At 31.1% G+C, this 16,494-nt stretch overlaps 1 protein-coding gene across 1 annotated transcript; it reads right to left on the minus strand.

Annotated features, from left to right (window-relative positions):
• Window positions 1–15,277: 15,277 nt before the first annotated feature.
• Window positions 15,278–15,787, minus strand: LOC136977130 (tigger transposable element-derived protein 1-like). The gene has a single exon (XM_067272570.1). It carries the CDS (start codon window positions 15,785–15,787, stop codon window positions 15,278–15,280), a length of 510 nt encoding a protein of 169 aa, XP_067128671.1.
• Between the last annotated feature and the right edge of the window lie 707 nt (window positions 15,788–16,494).

Genomic DNA, 16,494 nt, shown 5'->3' on the forward strand with positions numbered 1-16,494 from the left:
GTGGCAGGACTCCGAAAATTCTTTACTGGTCGGAACTCGTAATATCTTGAATAATTGCGCCGATGCTGTCTTAATTTTTGACCATGCCCAGTAGCTGCAGTAACTGCATTATGTCAGATTGTGCAAATTGGACAAGAATACAAACGAGTATGAAGTATGCAAATATGAAGTTTTCTTCATAAATCTAATTATTATTAAAAAATATTTTAGACGATTTTAAAATTATGTAAATAGATGTGTAACACAAACCTTAAGTATTGAAAGAAACAGTCAATTAATAAATGTTTAAAAAGACGATATGAAGTCGAAGAGCATGAGAATTATTAAATGTGCTTTTTAAATATTATAGGAGAACAAACGTACAAGTTGGCATAAACTATTATTATGACTTTTCTAAACATGCGTGTAAAATTATGGAAAAATTTAACAGTTTTCAATGCCACGAATGTATTCAATCCCAGAAAATTTATATTTTTAAAATTCAGTTCGTTTTCGTTTTAATAAATAATTGTGACGATTCATCGAATGAAAGCAATAAATTATAATTAATGCAAGTTATAGATAAGTGTCCTTATATTTGTATCAGTTTTCTGATATTGATATTAGCTCGAGCGTAATGTTCAACGCAGGCGCTATTCTAAGCATAACGTATGAACATTTTTTATTGTGACATTAGCAATACTGTAAATGTTAATAATATAATTTTGATCATTGTCAAAAGTATTATTGAATTTTTTCAAAGCGATTGTTTATTCGAAAGCGATTTATTGAAATATGAGTTTTATAAGTAAGTTCAATCAATTAGTTTATTATATGTATAAATATAAGAATCATTTATCGTATGCTAATGATGTACTGTATATTAAAAAGTTGCATTAATCGTAATTTTTTAACGAAAGCTTTTAAAATATTCAATGAAAATACAGTATTATATAGCACATTATGATATGAATCGCAACTATATTCCCTGTACTGTATAATTTTCTTTATACAACATTTTAAAGATTGAACAGATTAGTGCAAATATAAATGAATTTTATGATTTTATTTCTGAATGGAAGTAGATTTTGTAAAATGAATTGAAAATTTGTTATTTTATATTTTGTTGATACATTAAAATAAATTAGTATTTGTAATTCTGTTTACAATAGTAATTATGGAATAATTATTTCCAGGTTACGCAGAATCGTTCGATAGAAGTAATATTTCTTCTAGAAATAACTTTGAGGTATGTTTATCAGGAAATTTTGATGTATGTTTTAATTAAAGTAGAGCAAATAATATTCAGATAGAAATAGAAGTCAAATATATAGATAAATATGTAACGACATTTTGAGATTTCCTTTTATTTAAATATGATTTCAAAGCTGGTACTTTTCTTTAAAAACATTCAGACATTTTGTAAACATAACATCGTATAAAATTAACTTGGAAAATACTTAAACTATGATTTGGGTTATTCTGTTAAAAGCGCGATTATTCAGTTACGTTTGAATAAATTTCGAATGATGATAAGGGGCCATCGCTCGGATATTTCTAATAATGGAAATTACTGCAAAAGTACTGTTGAGTGTGTATGGAGCCATATTTTCGTTTTGGGTGTCGTGTTTTCCCAGATTAAAAGTAGTATTCTAGGTGAAATGTTTAATTTTGTTTACATTGGCAATTTATCTAAAATGACTCTTTTTAACTTCCTTTTTCTTAATTTATTTGTAACTGTAACTACGTATTGTTTAATATTTGTTATTTGCTTTCTCCCATTGTACGAATGAAAAATACAATAAACACACGATAATTTACAGATTCTAACGTTTGATATATTAGGGATTCGAGTATAAACTTAAATGTCTTCAAAGTGTGTATTACACATTATTTTAATAAATATATAGTATTGAATTCTTAATGAATTATATGGAATAAAATATATCTTAATATTCATTTTTAAAATTTGTTTCTCAGTTAAAATAATGTTAATTAATTAAAATACATCTGTACGGAACAGACTAGTAAATTCTTTAAAAGAAAATATTTGAAAATAAATTTTAAACATGTAAATATAATACTTTATAATTTTGACAGGAGTCTTATCTAAGATCGGCTCCAGAACAAATACAAGCCGTGCTCCTCAAAGCTTATGCTCACCGGCCATTAAAATGGCAATTTTTGTATTTAGAAAAACATTCTCTGGTGAGCGAAGTAATTAATGAGGAAGATGAATCTAACATCGAGAGAGATTCATTCAAAGAAGATACAAACATCGTATCTGGAGAAAATGCATCTTGCATTAATGATGCAAATACAATCGCAGGTATGCCTCATTTTATTTCTATCGCTCAACGTTGTTCAACTTCATTTTAATATGTGAAAATTGTTAAATTTGAAATTATTATTTCATTTCAAAATTGTTAACAAAATTGCTATTACATCTAAAATACATCATTATTAATTGTAACATATCTTTCTAAATTATAATGCTTAACACTTATATTTTTACATTTACTTTTTATGTATCATTACCATAAATATTCAAAATAAACAAATAAATCTGCGGATTTACTATTACAGGGATAACATCTATTGAATGCAAAAATATTTTTTGTTTTTTATAATTGTCACTGTGAAAGCGCGGTTTAATTTACATTATATACAGTATAAATGTATTAAACATTGAATAATTACTCTTTGGCAACAACTACTTACATTATTTCAACAACCGAATTGAATAGTTCCAAGAAGAGATATTATCTTAACGTTTAGATTATAATTCATTATTTTGTCAAATATTTATTTTCATACATAATATATTGATTTTCATTTGATACGATAATGATAATTAATGTGCACACTACCGATCGTCTATTATAGAATTTTTACCCGTTTACTATAGATTTAAGAGACAGCCATCAAAAGAAAACATGTGTTGAAAAATTTCACGTGGTCGATGATATACTGTATTTACACTTTATATACTCTGAATAAAAGTGCAAAATTGCAGTTAACACAGAAATGTAGAATGATTAGATTATTACTTTTAAAGATATTTCTGAAATTCAATGTTATTAAAAATTTAAGAAAAGTATTAATATCGTGCTGTATTATATGTTTTTAATCATTTCATTTCTATTTAATAACAGCGCTATAAATTTAAATTGAGTAAAAATAAGATTTAAAATATAAAACTTATATTTAGATGCAAAAAATAAAGAGAATACTAACAGAAAAGTGACAAAGATGATGAGTAATTGAAATCTATGACGATGAAAATTTATCCAGTGATGACGAACATGATGAAGTTAGTAAATATTTTTAATTTATTTTTTAATTTATATTCATATAAACTGATGAACTGAAATGTTGTTGTTGGTCATTGAAAAATTAAAGTAATTTAATTTAAATACATTTAGAAATGTTTAGTAATTAGAGTAATTGTTGACATTTAGTTGTTGTTGATAAATATTGGAATAAACAGCAGCTTTTCGAGTCATTAATATAATTAAGACATTTCACTCTTTAATATTCTATATTTGAATTATTTCATTATTGTTTAATTATTTATATTTTGCAAATTTGAATAATTCTGAATTCGAATAATTTAAAATTCTACACAGACTCTAAGCAGTATAATTTGATGATATATTAACATGATATTTGAAATTGCTTTTATTATTTTTGATTTATAAAAACATTTACTGTTTCTAGAAAACACCAACTTGCATGGATGGTTTCATTCAATTCTTTCAGGAAACTTCCATCCTGGATTTCATCATGTTTTAAGTCTTCGTCCAAGTAAAATGATTAATAATTATGAAGGTATGTCAAGGATTTTTATGTTTTATACTACATTCAAAAATTAAAAATAATTCTTAAATCGCTTTTAAAAAGCAATAAACTTTTAAACTTTTCAAATTTAAATAATAAATTTCTGGAAATAAATACTTATAAAATTTTATCATTACTTTTTCAGATAAATTAACTAATTTTAATCCATTTTTTCAGTTTTATCGCATTTCGACACCGTGATGTTAATTTCTGTCGATTCATAAACTCCATAAGGTTTAGGTACACGGACACTTGGCAATGTTTATCAAAAAATTTATTTCAACATTTATATGTAAACATTCTTCTTTGACCTCTATCTTACAAGAGGTAAACAATATTTTGAACAAACCAGTAGGGTTTCGCGAACTTTATATTCGAATGTTTTAGAGACGTTTCTCTTGACATTTAAAACATTCGAAGAGGAACGTCTCTAAAACATTCGAATGCCCTCCCTCCCGTTCTCCCTCCCTCCCGTCGTCCCTCATCCCTCCCTCATTCCCCTTTCATTCCTCATTCCCCTCATTTCCTTATCCCCTCATCCCTTATTCCTTCCTCATTTTCTTCATTCCCCTCATTTTCTCCCCTCATTCCTTATTCCCCTTAATTTCTTCATTCCTCATTTTCTCCCCCTCAATCTCTCCCTTTCATTCCCTTCTTTCATTTCTCATCCCCCTCATCCCCCTCATTTCCTTATTCTTCCTCATTCCTTCATTTCCCCTTATTCCTTCATTCCCTCATTTCTCCCCTCATTCCCCTTTCATTCCTCATTCCCCCTCATTCCCTTATTCCCCCTAATTTTTTCATTCCCTCATTTCTCCCCTCAATTTCTCCCCTTTCATTCCTCATCCCCTCATCCCTTCTCATTCCTATTCCCCTCATTCCTTCATTTCCCCTTATTCCTTCATTTTCCATTCCCCCTCATTCCCTTATTCTTCTCTCATTCCTTCATTCTCTCATTTCCTCATCCCCTCATTTTTCACCTCCCCCTCATTCCCTCTAAAACATTCGAATGCCCAGTAGGGTTCGCGAAACCCTACTGGTTTGTTCAAAATATCGTTTATTTCTTGTAAGATAGAGGTCAAAGAAGAATGTTTACATATAAATGTTGAAATAAATTTTTTGATAAACATTGCCAAGTGTCCGTGTACTTAACCTTATGGAGTTTATGAATCAACAGTTAATTAACTCAATTTTAAATGATAAATTATGAAAACCAACATGGAAATTTTGATTAATTTAAATGTTTACTAGGACATAATATCTATATTTAATACTTAATCAAGAACAAAGGTGATTTCATTGAATGAAAATTGAGAATCTTGTGTGAGTAGTTTTTTAAAATTTTGCATTCGTATTAGACTTTTGGATGATTCTTTTTAATTAATGTAAAAAAATTACTTTTTAAGATTGAAAGATGGATCATCACAATATGATAATTTTGATATTCAGAAATGCGATGTCAAATTTGAAGGAAAAATGACACACAAGTTATTAGAAGATCAGTTATTACCAGAGAAATTCCATCAAACTCATTATGTTCACGATAAAAATTAAAAGTTTCCTGGAATAAAAACACATATAGATGTTACTTTAAAGTTTCCTTTTGAAAGTGGAACTGAATCTTTAAATGCTAGGGGAGATATTTTAAGAGTATTTAAAATGTTACCTACAGGTAGTGGTGTTCAATGGTAAGAAAAATTCTTATTAAAAACACTTAATGCATATCTATAAATTTGAAGAATTATATTTTACTTTAGAATTATTAGAAATTTATTGTAGACATTCAACAGTAACATCTAGAATAATTGTATTTGGTTAAACATTTGACCATAATTTGAGAATTCAGAAAAGCAATTAAAAGATGAACTTTACTTTTAAAAAAATTTAAATAATTTAAATTCTAGATTTCGAAAATGTAATTCATTATTTTCTAAAATGAAATATACTTGGAGTTTTATAAATTTGAATATTAAAGTTGATAAAACTCCAGAAAAACAAGTGTAAATTATTTTATTTATGAAGATGTAACATTTACTTTTTACATTATTTTCTATAACATGATGTTATTTTCACTTTCCAAATATGATATATCCATCAATTATACGATATAATCAAACATTTAAAAAAAATTAGTTATTCTCATAAAGTTCTTTCAGTGTTTAATGAATCTGAATTTCAAAAATTATATATTTTCATTTCAGACTAGATACAGTAATTTGAAAGTACCGTATTTCCATAAGCCCTTAGAATTATATGCTATTACACTTCATGCATTTGCTGATTTCTCATCAATTGATAAGGACAAGAAAGTATTTGGGCTTAGAGAAGATGGTCTTATTTTCCCTCAGTCTAGAAGAGGAGAGTCTTTTATGGATTTTCCAAAGACCGAAAAAATAAAATTGACTTCGGGTACTCGTGGATCTATCTTTCTGAGAAAATTTGCAGAAGCCAACGAACCGTATGCATTTTACAAAATTGCTGCGGAAGAATTTTATGCCGAAGTTACAAAAGAAGTTATTAAAACAAGAAAATGTGATTGGACATTAAATCATTGGTGGCATGTCCAGAATAAATGCCTTTTGGACGATTAACAGTTTGTTTACGTTCGTTCAATACGCCTAAATTGAAAGAAAAATACATTTATAATTTTTTTCTGTTATAAGTACTTGTGTATTTATAATTGATAATAAAAAGAAATAAATATCTTTTAAAACAAAATGTATAGAATTTAATTTGTACTTTTTGGTTTCCGATTAGCTGTATACAAACTTCCGGCTTTGACCGGAAGTCACGTTATATCAATTCAAATATTTTTTCCTGAACTGAGTTAGATAATTGACCGGCATGACTGGATTGTTAACAGGAAAAGTATGATGTACGGGGGCGAGATACTACTAAAATCGAGAATATATATTTTAAATTAAATAAATTTTAAATATGATTAAAAATTGCAGCCTGGAATTGCGACGATATCATAATAAATGTAATTTCGACATTAGAATCAAATTTCGAGATAAATTCATATTATTTTAAAAATTTTCATTGGATACTTTGTTTATTCGGATGTAATTTAATATAAAAAAGTCTTCCAATTGCGAGAATTTAATTTTAATCGTACCAGGACTACTTTATTTAATTTTTAAAATGTAAATAAAATACATTCGACCAATATTAATAATCTATATACGTGATGTTTCATTTCTTTTACTTTTTCGACGTCTTGTGAGCATTAAAGTTTATTATTATTATTATTATTATAGCAAATTTAATCATTTGAATTTAACATTTGACAAATGAACGTTTAAACTTATGTAATGTTTGTGAAGTTATGGCAACGCAACACTTGGGCTAGGGGGATGCCTTCCAGAAAAACTTTTTAAGAGAAACTGGCCCCTATTTAGGCGTTACAGAGGTGGAGGAAAGCCACAAAACTCCACCTGGGCAGCCCTTCCGAGCGAGGCGCGAATCCTCGACCCAACTCCCAGTGTTCGGGGAACAAAGACCGCTTGGCCTCTGGTGGGCCTTAAACTTATGAAATACTAACTTGTAATTGATTTTACTTAGTTATATGAATAAAGTGTTTTAAAACAATAATTATATGTTGTTTTCAGTGGCGTAGCGTGAGTGTCAGCCGCCCGGGGCGGAGGAAAATTTCTCCGCCCCTTTAAAATTTCGGGGCGCATATACTTTTTGTTTTGTATGGATCGATCTGTAAAATCGGGTCAGCCCTTGTCACGTGATACAGATAGCTTCTGTCATACCAGAAAATATACAAGTGGGATCGAAGATGGCGACAAACATTTGTTAGTTAATAATAGTCTTTGCTTGTTAGTTAACATATACTGAATTTTAAAAATATTATACGTATAATATCTTTAAAACTCTGTATATGTTAACTAACAAGGATCAATTAATTAAATTAAAATAATCCATTTTATTTTTCGATATTAAAACAGTAGTTAGTACTAAACGACATACGCTGTTATGAATTATCGTTTATGTGAGGACCCAGACGAGGTCCGAAATCGCAAAAATGCAGAATTCTGTTGTGAAAAAATTAACGATAAATTATATAAGAGAGAGAGAGAGAGAGAGAGAGAGGGGGGGAAAAAAACTCTTAATCAAAACAACGGAACGAAAAAATGTAAACAACGAGTCTCGGGATGACGTCAACGCGTGTTAAACGACCTGTTAATGTTCAATCCAAAGGTAGAACTCTGACACACGCGCTCATAAAGAGGTATAAGTTTGACACAAGTATTCAAAGGAAAAAAATTGAACTTAGGAAAACAATTTCAGAAAAGGGGAAAAATTGGAGAGATAGAAAAATATCGCGTGATCGTTAGAATTCCAAAATGACATCAATTGCAAACAACGGATTAAATTATGAGTGCAGGTGTTGTGGTTCTATCAACAATCTTGGAGCATAGTCGAAAAAGGGTGTCAAATAGACACCTCGAATCGGACCTTTCCCGCGACCCGACATGGTCTCGTTTTGCGCTTGGAAACAAAGGGGAGGCCAATCGGGAAGCGAGGAAAGGGACGAGGGACCAATCCGCAAGGTGGACAGGACACGGGAAAAACGTATAAAAACTGGGACTTCAAGGTCAAAAGAGAGGTTTTTCGGAATGACGGACGTGCCTCTTGAGGATTAAACCAGAGTGTGCAGTGTCGTCCCTCGGAACTTTAAGTGTGCCACCGCCCGTCACCATCGTCCTGCAAACCTTCTCGTCCGCCCGGGACTGGATAGATCTACCTGCCGAACTCTCACGTTCAGAAGATCGCCGAGATTTGGATCAACTTAACCGATGTAAGCATGTATTCGTCCAAATAAACGGTTTTCCGCATGTAAACACTTGTCATCATTTGCCTCCTTCGCAACCGCCCACATACACGGGTTCCCTTAAGCTCATCCTGACGCGGGATTAATTGTATCCCCCTTTAAAGTCGGCAAACCTTACATTTATTTGATAAAATTGTTTGTGCTCATTCATACGAATTTTTAAATCGTATTACTCTGTGAATAAAATTGTTTTCCACAAAATACAATTTAAATAAAAATTTTACAAAATTAAAAATAAAACTTGCAGAAAAGGTGAAAGTGCACGCCATACATTTTTGCTGTACAATCTAGCAAAATTTTTTCTAAATACTTATTTTTTCATCTCAGTTTATCGGATATTTTAATAATGATGCTTTTACTTGTCATTTATAAGTTATAAATAAGTTTTCTTGTCAACAATTAAACGTATTTCTTCGTTATTTACTGTAAGCTTAACTTCAACCATGGAAGCCGCCATCTTTAATCTCTTTTATCCGATCCAAACGATCCTACCCTCCGCTCGGATTAGTTTGATCGCGATCCAGTTGATCCTAGATGGCGTTTGTATACGCAAACAGAGATTGATCGGATCGCAGTAGTTTCTTTGTATACACAATTTGAACGATCGAAGTGATCTTGGATCAGTTTGATTCCAAAAGTATATGCACCCACGGTGTTGTCAGTCGCTACAACGAGCAAGATGTCATTATTATACATTCATTTAAAGAAAGGGGATTCCCCAGTATCGTCACAGAATAAGTAATGAAAAATTCCCTGCTCATTTCGTAGGTGCGACAAAAATATGAAATGAAATGGTTCAAATTTTTACAAGATATTATTATTATTTATTGTGAAAAAATGCCGCCCCCTAAAAGTGCCGCCCGGGGCGGACCGCCCCTGCCGCCCCCCTACGCTACGCCACTGGTTGTTTTTATCCTCAAGTGCTATCCGTTTTATCAAGTGCTAAGTGTTTTATCCATTGCTAAATTAATTTCATTAAGTTAAAATACGAAAAATCTTCAACTTGTTTATAAATGTTACTTAATGCATTATAATTCTTTTCTTATCTTAATTGTTAACTATGCCGTAATTCGTCATTTTTAGCGTGAAAGTGATGAGAACCTAATGACGTGACACTCATTTCAGTTGTTGCCAAACGTCAATGACTCAAGAAAAGTTCTGCTAGGTGTGCCGTGCGTGCACGCAGGTGGGTGGCCGTAATTGTCAGTTGCCTGTCTTTATAACACAAACAAAATATTTTGGCGGATATACAGCTCTTGTACTCAATTTTGTAGGCTAAAAGGGGCCCATTTAGAGCTTTGATTCTATTTTTCTTCATAACAAGAAATTCGTTTAACATTACCCGTCGATAATTTACTTGGATTCCTCGGAAAACAGCGTGTAAACTATTGGAAAATGGATTATTTTATTTCGAAAATTCAAATTTAGTAAACGGGCATAAGACAAAATGTAATTATTTTGTATAAGTGATCGAACATTGCATCAGCATGTTTTTAGACAGAACTCATTAGTGATTAAGATAATAGGCAATGAATATCGTGTAAAAGACAATAAAAATATTTCTTTACACCACAGAAAGAGCCTATTTTACTAAATAATTTTTTAAATTTGAATTAATAAACATTAAGAAATTGTTTTATTTTTATTTTTAAAAAATAATTTAACTTGAATCGGTGAGAGAAAAATTTGGACATCGTATTAAAGTTTTCAGTTACAGAAGTTCGTCTAAAAGTGAAGATTTTTTGCATGGTAATTTAAAATTTATTTTGTATACTAGTACTTTTTTATATATTAACAGGACTTATTATACTGGAAACTATGGATGCAGATATTTAGTCTTACAGATTAGAAATAATGTTTTTTATTTATTTACTAAATAAAAAACATTATTTCTGTTCTGTAAGACTAAATATCAGCTTTTAAATTACGATAGAAAGGACACAAAGGCATAATAATTAAATTTTTTGTATGGGTTTATCAGTGACGATCTTGTGTAAGAATAATGGCTCGCTATCTATTGCAAATACTTTGAATTATTTAAACGTAAAAATTAGAAAGTTATCATATTTACGATTTCTTGCCTTTCGCAATGCATTCTACGCCATTTTAGAGTTTTCTACTGGGGTTTGACTGTTCGTGTTTCCCAGAGACTCCTTAAGGAGGGGAGCCGCTGGCTGGCCGCCCAGTGTTTAACGTCACTATTTATGGATTTATGGTAGTTCTTGAACAAAAAGAAAAAAAAAAAAAAAAAAAAGGAAAACGTACAAAGCAGCGCCACTTACAAGTTAGTGGAAAACTCTAAAATGGTGTAGAATGCATAGTGAAAGGCAAGAAATCGTAGATAACTTTCTTATTTTTTGTCCCTGGTCCAAAAGTAGGATATCATCTCAGTCCCCTGAGTTTAGATTTATACTCAAAGTCCCGAAATTCCATAGGGTGCAATCTATACAACAGCCAGCCCAACTACGCCTAAATAAATATTCTCTCTTCATTGGTAACATCTATATTAATTTTTCAAATAATCAATGCACATGGTGTAAATCTGATGACTTCTCGATCCACCATTTACTACAGAATTGTCAAGAACTTGCAAATATACAAGACTCATACAATATCACGCAAATACTCCACTGTAATCCATCTTCCGACTTCAGAAATAACTTATATAACCTCAACAAAAAAGCCCTTTATAATCTATTTAATTACTTCACCAAGATTGTAAAAATACTAGAAAAGTAAGATAACAAATTCAACGTGTGTCAATATTGTAAAATTTGACTATTTCCGCATAGCTACTTTTGTTAAAATTGTTTTTTTTTATTTATTATTTTTTTCAATTTCAGGTCCATACGAAACCTATTGCATAATAACTGTATAAATTTGAAAACTTGTAACTGTCCAATACCTTGTAAATTTCTAATTAAATTATGTATTATCCCCTGCAACAGGGATAATTTTTTTCTGCTAATAAAGATTGATTGATTGATTGATTAATAATATTTTATATGTAGTTCGAATTATTTAGTTCAAAATACGCAGCGCCATCTTTCGTTTGAAATAGTCATTTATATTTTGTAAGAGTAGGGTTCGAATATTTCTGCAAGAATGATGACCCGCCATCTATCGCAAATACTTTGAATTATTTAAACGTATTTTCGAAAAATCGTAAATAATATATATTCTTAATAAGAAATTTGCTTACATTCTTACAAAGTAACAATAAAACAATTATCATAATTATAGAGCCAATTCGATGTTTAAATAATTAAAGTATTTATATTAAAAACATTTTTATCGAAAATAAAATAAATCAAAACGTTTTTGATATGGTTTAATAAAAACATTTAATAACTTATTCGTTTGTATGAAAAAATCATTTAAAACATGAAAAAATAAAATATCTTTATAATGACGAAAAGGAAACAACGAAACAGGACATCACTCCAAAGTCACGTGCGCACAACTTCCCCACAACTGATTAATTAAATAAACTAATTATATATTTGATTGATTGATTTTTGTGAAACCGTGTTGTATTATTCTTCGAAGTATCAAACACAAATTCGTGTTAATAACAACCACTTGGCTTTTTTCCACCTTTATTTAGTTGATACGGTACACGTTTCGGGCCTTATGCCCCTCATCAGTCAACAGTTCTTCCCCCAGTATGGCACTTGTACACGGTAAGTTTGGACATTACAAACTCGAGGATAAAAGTTATAAAATTCTTTTACATTTTGTTGTTCTCTTGCACTTCTTAGTTGATGGTTAATACACAGTACATTTTCAAAGGTCGTTCGAGCACTTTTGGCTCGTTTATGTTGAGACAGAATCCAGAAAATTTTTTTAAAGGACAAATTTGTAGACCAACTTTGGGTATAAGTTTTAGTCTGAACAGGGGAAAGTTCAGACTAAAACTTATACCCAAAGTTGGTCTACAAATTTGTCCTTTAAAAAATTTTCTGGATTCTGTCTCAACATAAACGAGCCAAAAGTGCTCGAACGACCTTTGAAAATGTACTGTGTATTAACCATCAACTAAGAAGTGCAAGAGAACAACAAAATGTAAAAGAATTTTATAACTTTTATCCTCGAGTTTGTAATGTCCAAACTTACCGTGTACAAGTGCCATACTGGGGGAAGAACTGTTGACTGATGAGGGGCATAAGGCCCGAAACGTGTACCGTATCAACTAAATAAAGGTGGAAAAAAGCCAAGTGGTTGTTATTAACACGAATTTGTGTTTGATACTTCGTTAATTATATATTATAATAAACCTAATGTGTATGAATTTACATGAATGTAAAAACCTACGAAAAGTGCAGCACTATCGATTCGATAGTTCCACAACAAAAAACCGTTAAAACAGTAAATTAAAATTCAAATAAAAATAATTTATGATAAATGTAATATACTAATACTTGTGTATAAAATGGAATAAAGAGTGTACTATCAAATAGTACATTTTACATTAATTAAACTTAAAATTAAATTAAATTAGATCAAATTGCACAATTTACAAGTCATTAATGTATGCAAGAAAAAACGATTTTTTTAAAAAAATACAAAATACAAGCAGATAAAAAATATATCAAACAAAAGTACATTTTCATTATTATGCCATTGTGTCCTTTATCTCAATTTAAACTTATGTTGTCTACTGGTACTTTATCAATTTACAGGACTTATTATATTGGATGCAGAAATTAAGTCTTACAGATCAGAAATAATATTGTTTATTTAATTCACCTGTACGTGTATTCATTTTAACATTGTGTTTCGAACCTGTCTGTCCCTCATCAGCGGGCATTTAAAAATCATTTTCTACAATTAATTTAAAAATAAATTTTTTGTTACAACCATAAATAAACATAAAATTTCCTGACAATAATACAATAGAATTCTTACAAATTCTGGGTTTTTAAACATCTTCATAATTCCGAGCATATTCAAAGTCAATATTAACCAAATAATTCAAAGTCAGTGTAATCATGCTGGACATTCCAAACGCCATTGTCAAACTTCTAGGCTTACAGGAATGCGGCGCCGAACGTCCGACGTACACGTTTTCGCATTTAAAATTTTGGCCTCAACCTCGCTATTTTGAACGATTTGTAAGCAAAAGTACTCCTGTCGAAAGTTCCAACCAAATTCTGTTCGTGGATTCAAGCCTATGTGGAATAGAATTAGCAAAGAACCAGCAGAAGAACCGAGCAAGGCGCTGATAAAGAAAACCATGACTTTGTTGAATAAGATCAGCAAGGAAGGCGTAATTTCCTGTAATTTAGCTATCGGAAATTGTAGAACACATTTGGCTTGTCATTTAAATTACCTTCGGATTTCGTTTCATGCATTACTTCTTGTTTTGTTTCAAACGTTAATTCACTTCCTGACCACCCCTTATAGATGATGTATACCACACACTGTGTTTATTTCGAAAAATATACTGTATACGAATTTTCGTATAATCAGAAAATAAATGACAATGAATCGAAATAACAACTTTTTTGTTTTAAATGAGCAAACAACACCTTTGGTTTTACAAGTACAGTAAGACCCCGCTTAACGCGGGGGATGCGTTCCAAGATGACAGAGCGCTAAGCGAAACAGCGTTAAACGGGGTCATCTTAACATGTAAATAAGGGGGATACATGAAACAGAACAGAGAATAAGAAAATTTATCAGTTTTTTTTTTTGTTTTATTTTGTAACATTTATTGTTAAATACTTTTTATTACATTAATTATAGACTTATTTATTGCTAATATCGATATTTATTCATAAAACACTCATGAAAATAAAAAAAAAGTTCGAGTGAAGAAGTTATGTTTGTGATGAGGAAGGTTCTTCCTCATTTAACATCTTTTGTTTCTTTGTGAAGAAGTCGTCTAACGTCGTTTGCCTTTTCCTGTTTCGTTCAGCAAGACATCGCATCCATGACACTTCGTCTTACCTTTGAACTTTTATCAAAATTGAAGTCATTTTGTATAGACCGGTCCATTATTTCCGTTATAGTGGCTAAACTTTTTTTTAGAAAATCCGTTGAAAGTTCCTTTTGTTCCTCATCTTCAGAAACGCTAATTTCGTCATTTTCATGCACCTGTTGTTCTACTAATTCTTTAAGATCGTCGTTGGAAAAACTTTCTCCTGTTATAACTTGGAATAATTCTTCAATATCCTGCGCATTTATATTATCCAACCCCGTTTCATTAGCTAGCTTGACAATTTCCCCGTTTCATCAACAATGGATTCTCTTGTGTTAACATCTTTGCTTAGCTCCGGCCATACATTCTTCCATACTCCTTTCAAACATTTCTCGGTCACCTCATTCCAGGAAAGATTGATGTTGTCTGCAGCATCCATGATGATATAGGGTAGATGTACCAGTTCTGGCCAGAAAACAAATTTAACTTAAAAATATAATCACAAATGAAACAAACTTTTATTGTTAACTGTGTAAACAGCTAACAATAAAAGTTTGTTTCATTGGACAGATTTGAATATGTGGGGATTATATTTTTAAGTTAAATTTGTTTTCTGGCCAGAACTGGTACACTGGCCAAAACTGGTACATCTACCCTATTCAATAGTTTTTCCAAAAATCTCTAATGGATTGTTAATCTGCTCCATCTGTTTTATCAATCAGTTGTCGGAATGTCCGCCGCAGATAATAAGCTTTAAAATTTGATATTACATCTTGATCCATTGGTTGGATTAACGAAGTTGTATTTGGCGGCAGGAAAACAACTTCTACTAGAATGCATGTTGTTAAGCCAGACAAATGCGTTGGATGGCTTGGAGCATTATCGATCAAAAGTAGAGCTTTCCGTTCTAGCTTTTTAAATTCGCAGTATCGTTTAACAGACGGGCAAAAATGTTCGGTAAACCAATTCTGGAAAATTTTCATAGTGATCCAAGATCTTTTACTGGACTCCCAAAGTACTGGTAAAGATGATTTTGAAATTCCCCTCATTACTCTTGGGGTTTTGGAATGATAAACAAGCAGTGGTTTTAATTTAAAGTCTCCATTAGCGTTACCACCCAGCAGAAGTGTTAAACGATCTTTTGTAGCTTTAAATCCTGATGCTTGCTTTTCTTCACGGGATAAAAATGTACGTTTTGGCATTCTCTTACAGAAAAGGCCTTTCATCAACATTGAAAACTAATTCAGGAGGATAATTCCCTCGTTCAATGATTGCTCTTGATGTTGTTGGAAATACTGCAGCTGCTTTTGTATCTCCACTTGCCGCCTCTCCAGTAACCTGTATGTTATGAAGATTGTTTCTGTTTTTAAATCGATTAAACCACCCACGACTAGCTACAAAATTTTCACTCGTGTCGCCTTTTTCATTCTGAATATGGTGGTTTAAAATTTTTCTCACTTTTTCCATTATAATTGCTTGACTTAATGGCATATTGCGTTCAACTTCATCGTCAATCCAGATGGAAAGTCGTTTTGCATTTCCTCAAACACATTGCTTGTGGTACGGGAATTTTTGTTGCCGAAGTCGTTGTGGTTGTAGTTGCTGATGATACGATTTTTTCTTTATTTTTTAAAATTGTCCGTATTGTTGAAGTTGACAAATTTAATGCAGTGCCGATATTAGATCACCTGCATCTAATCGTCTGAGCACCTGCATTTTAGTTTCCAGCGAAATGCTTTTTCTTGTCGCTTTACTTTCTTGTTCTTTGCAATCACCCATTGTATAAAATAAAACAATGCCGTATTTATCACAATAAAATAAAATAATATGTTTATATCTTTGTACACACAATAAAGTTGATGACCGATCATAAATCAACTGTGACGCAGCAAACATGCGTTCGGGGAAT

The sequence above is a fragment of the Centruroides vittatus genome, unplaced genomic scaffold (genome assembly GCF_030686945.1).
Source record: "Centruroides vittatus isolate TY-2023 unplaced genomic scaffold, ASM3068694v2 contig_443, whole genome shotgun sequence".
NCBI classification, from domain to species: Eukaryota; Metazoa; Arthropoda; class Arachnida; order Scorpiones; family Buthidae; genus Centruroides; species Centruroides vittatus.

What these genes read in the sequence shown, in the direction of transcription:
- LOC136977130 (XM_067272570.1), bottom strand. Translation starts at nt 15,787, where the DNA reads ATGCCAAAACGTACATTTTTATCCCGTGAAGAAAAGCAAGCATCAGGA.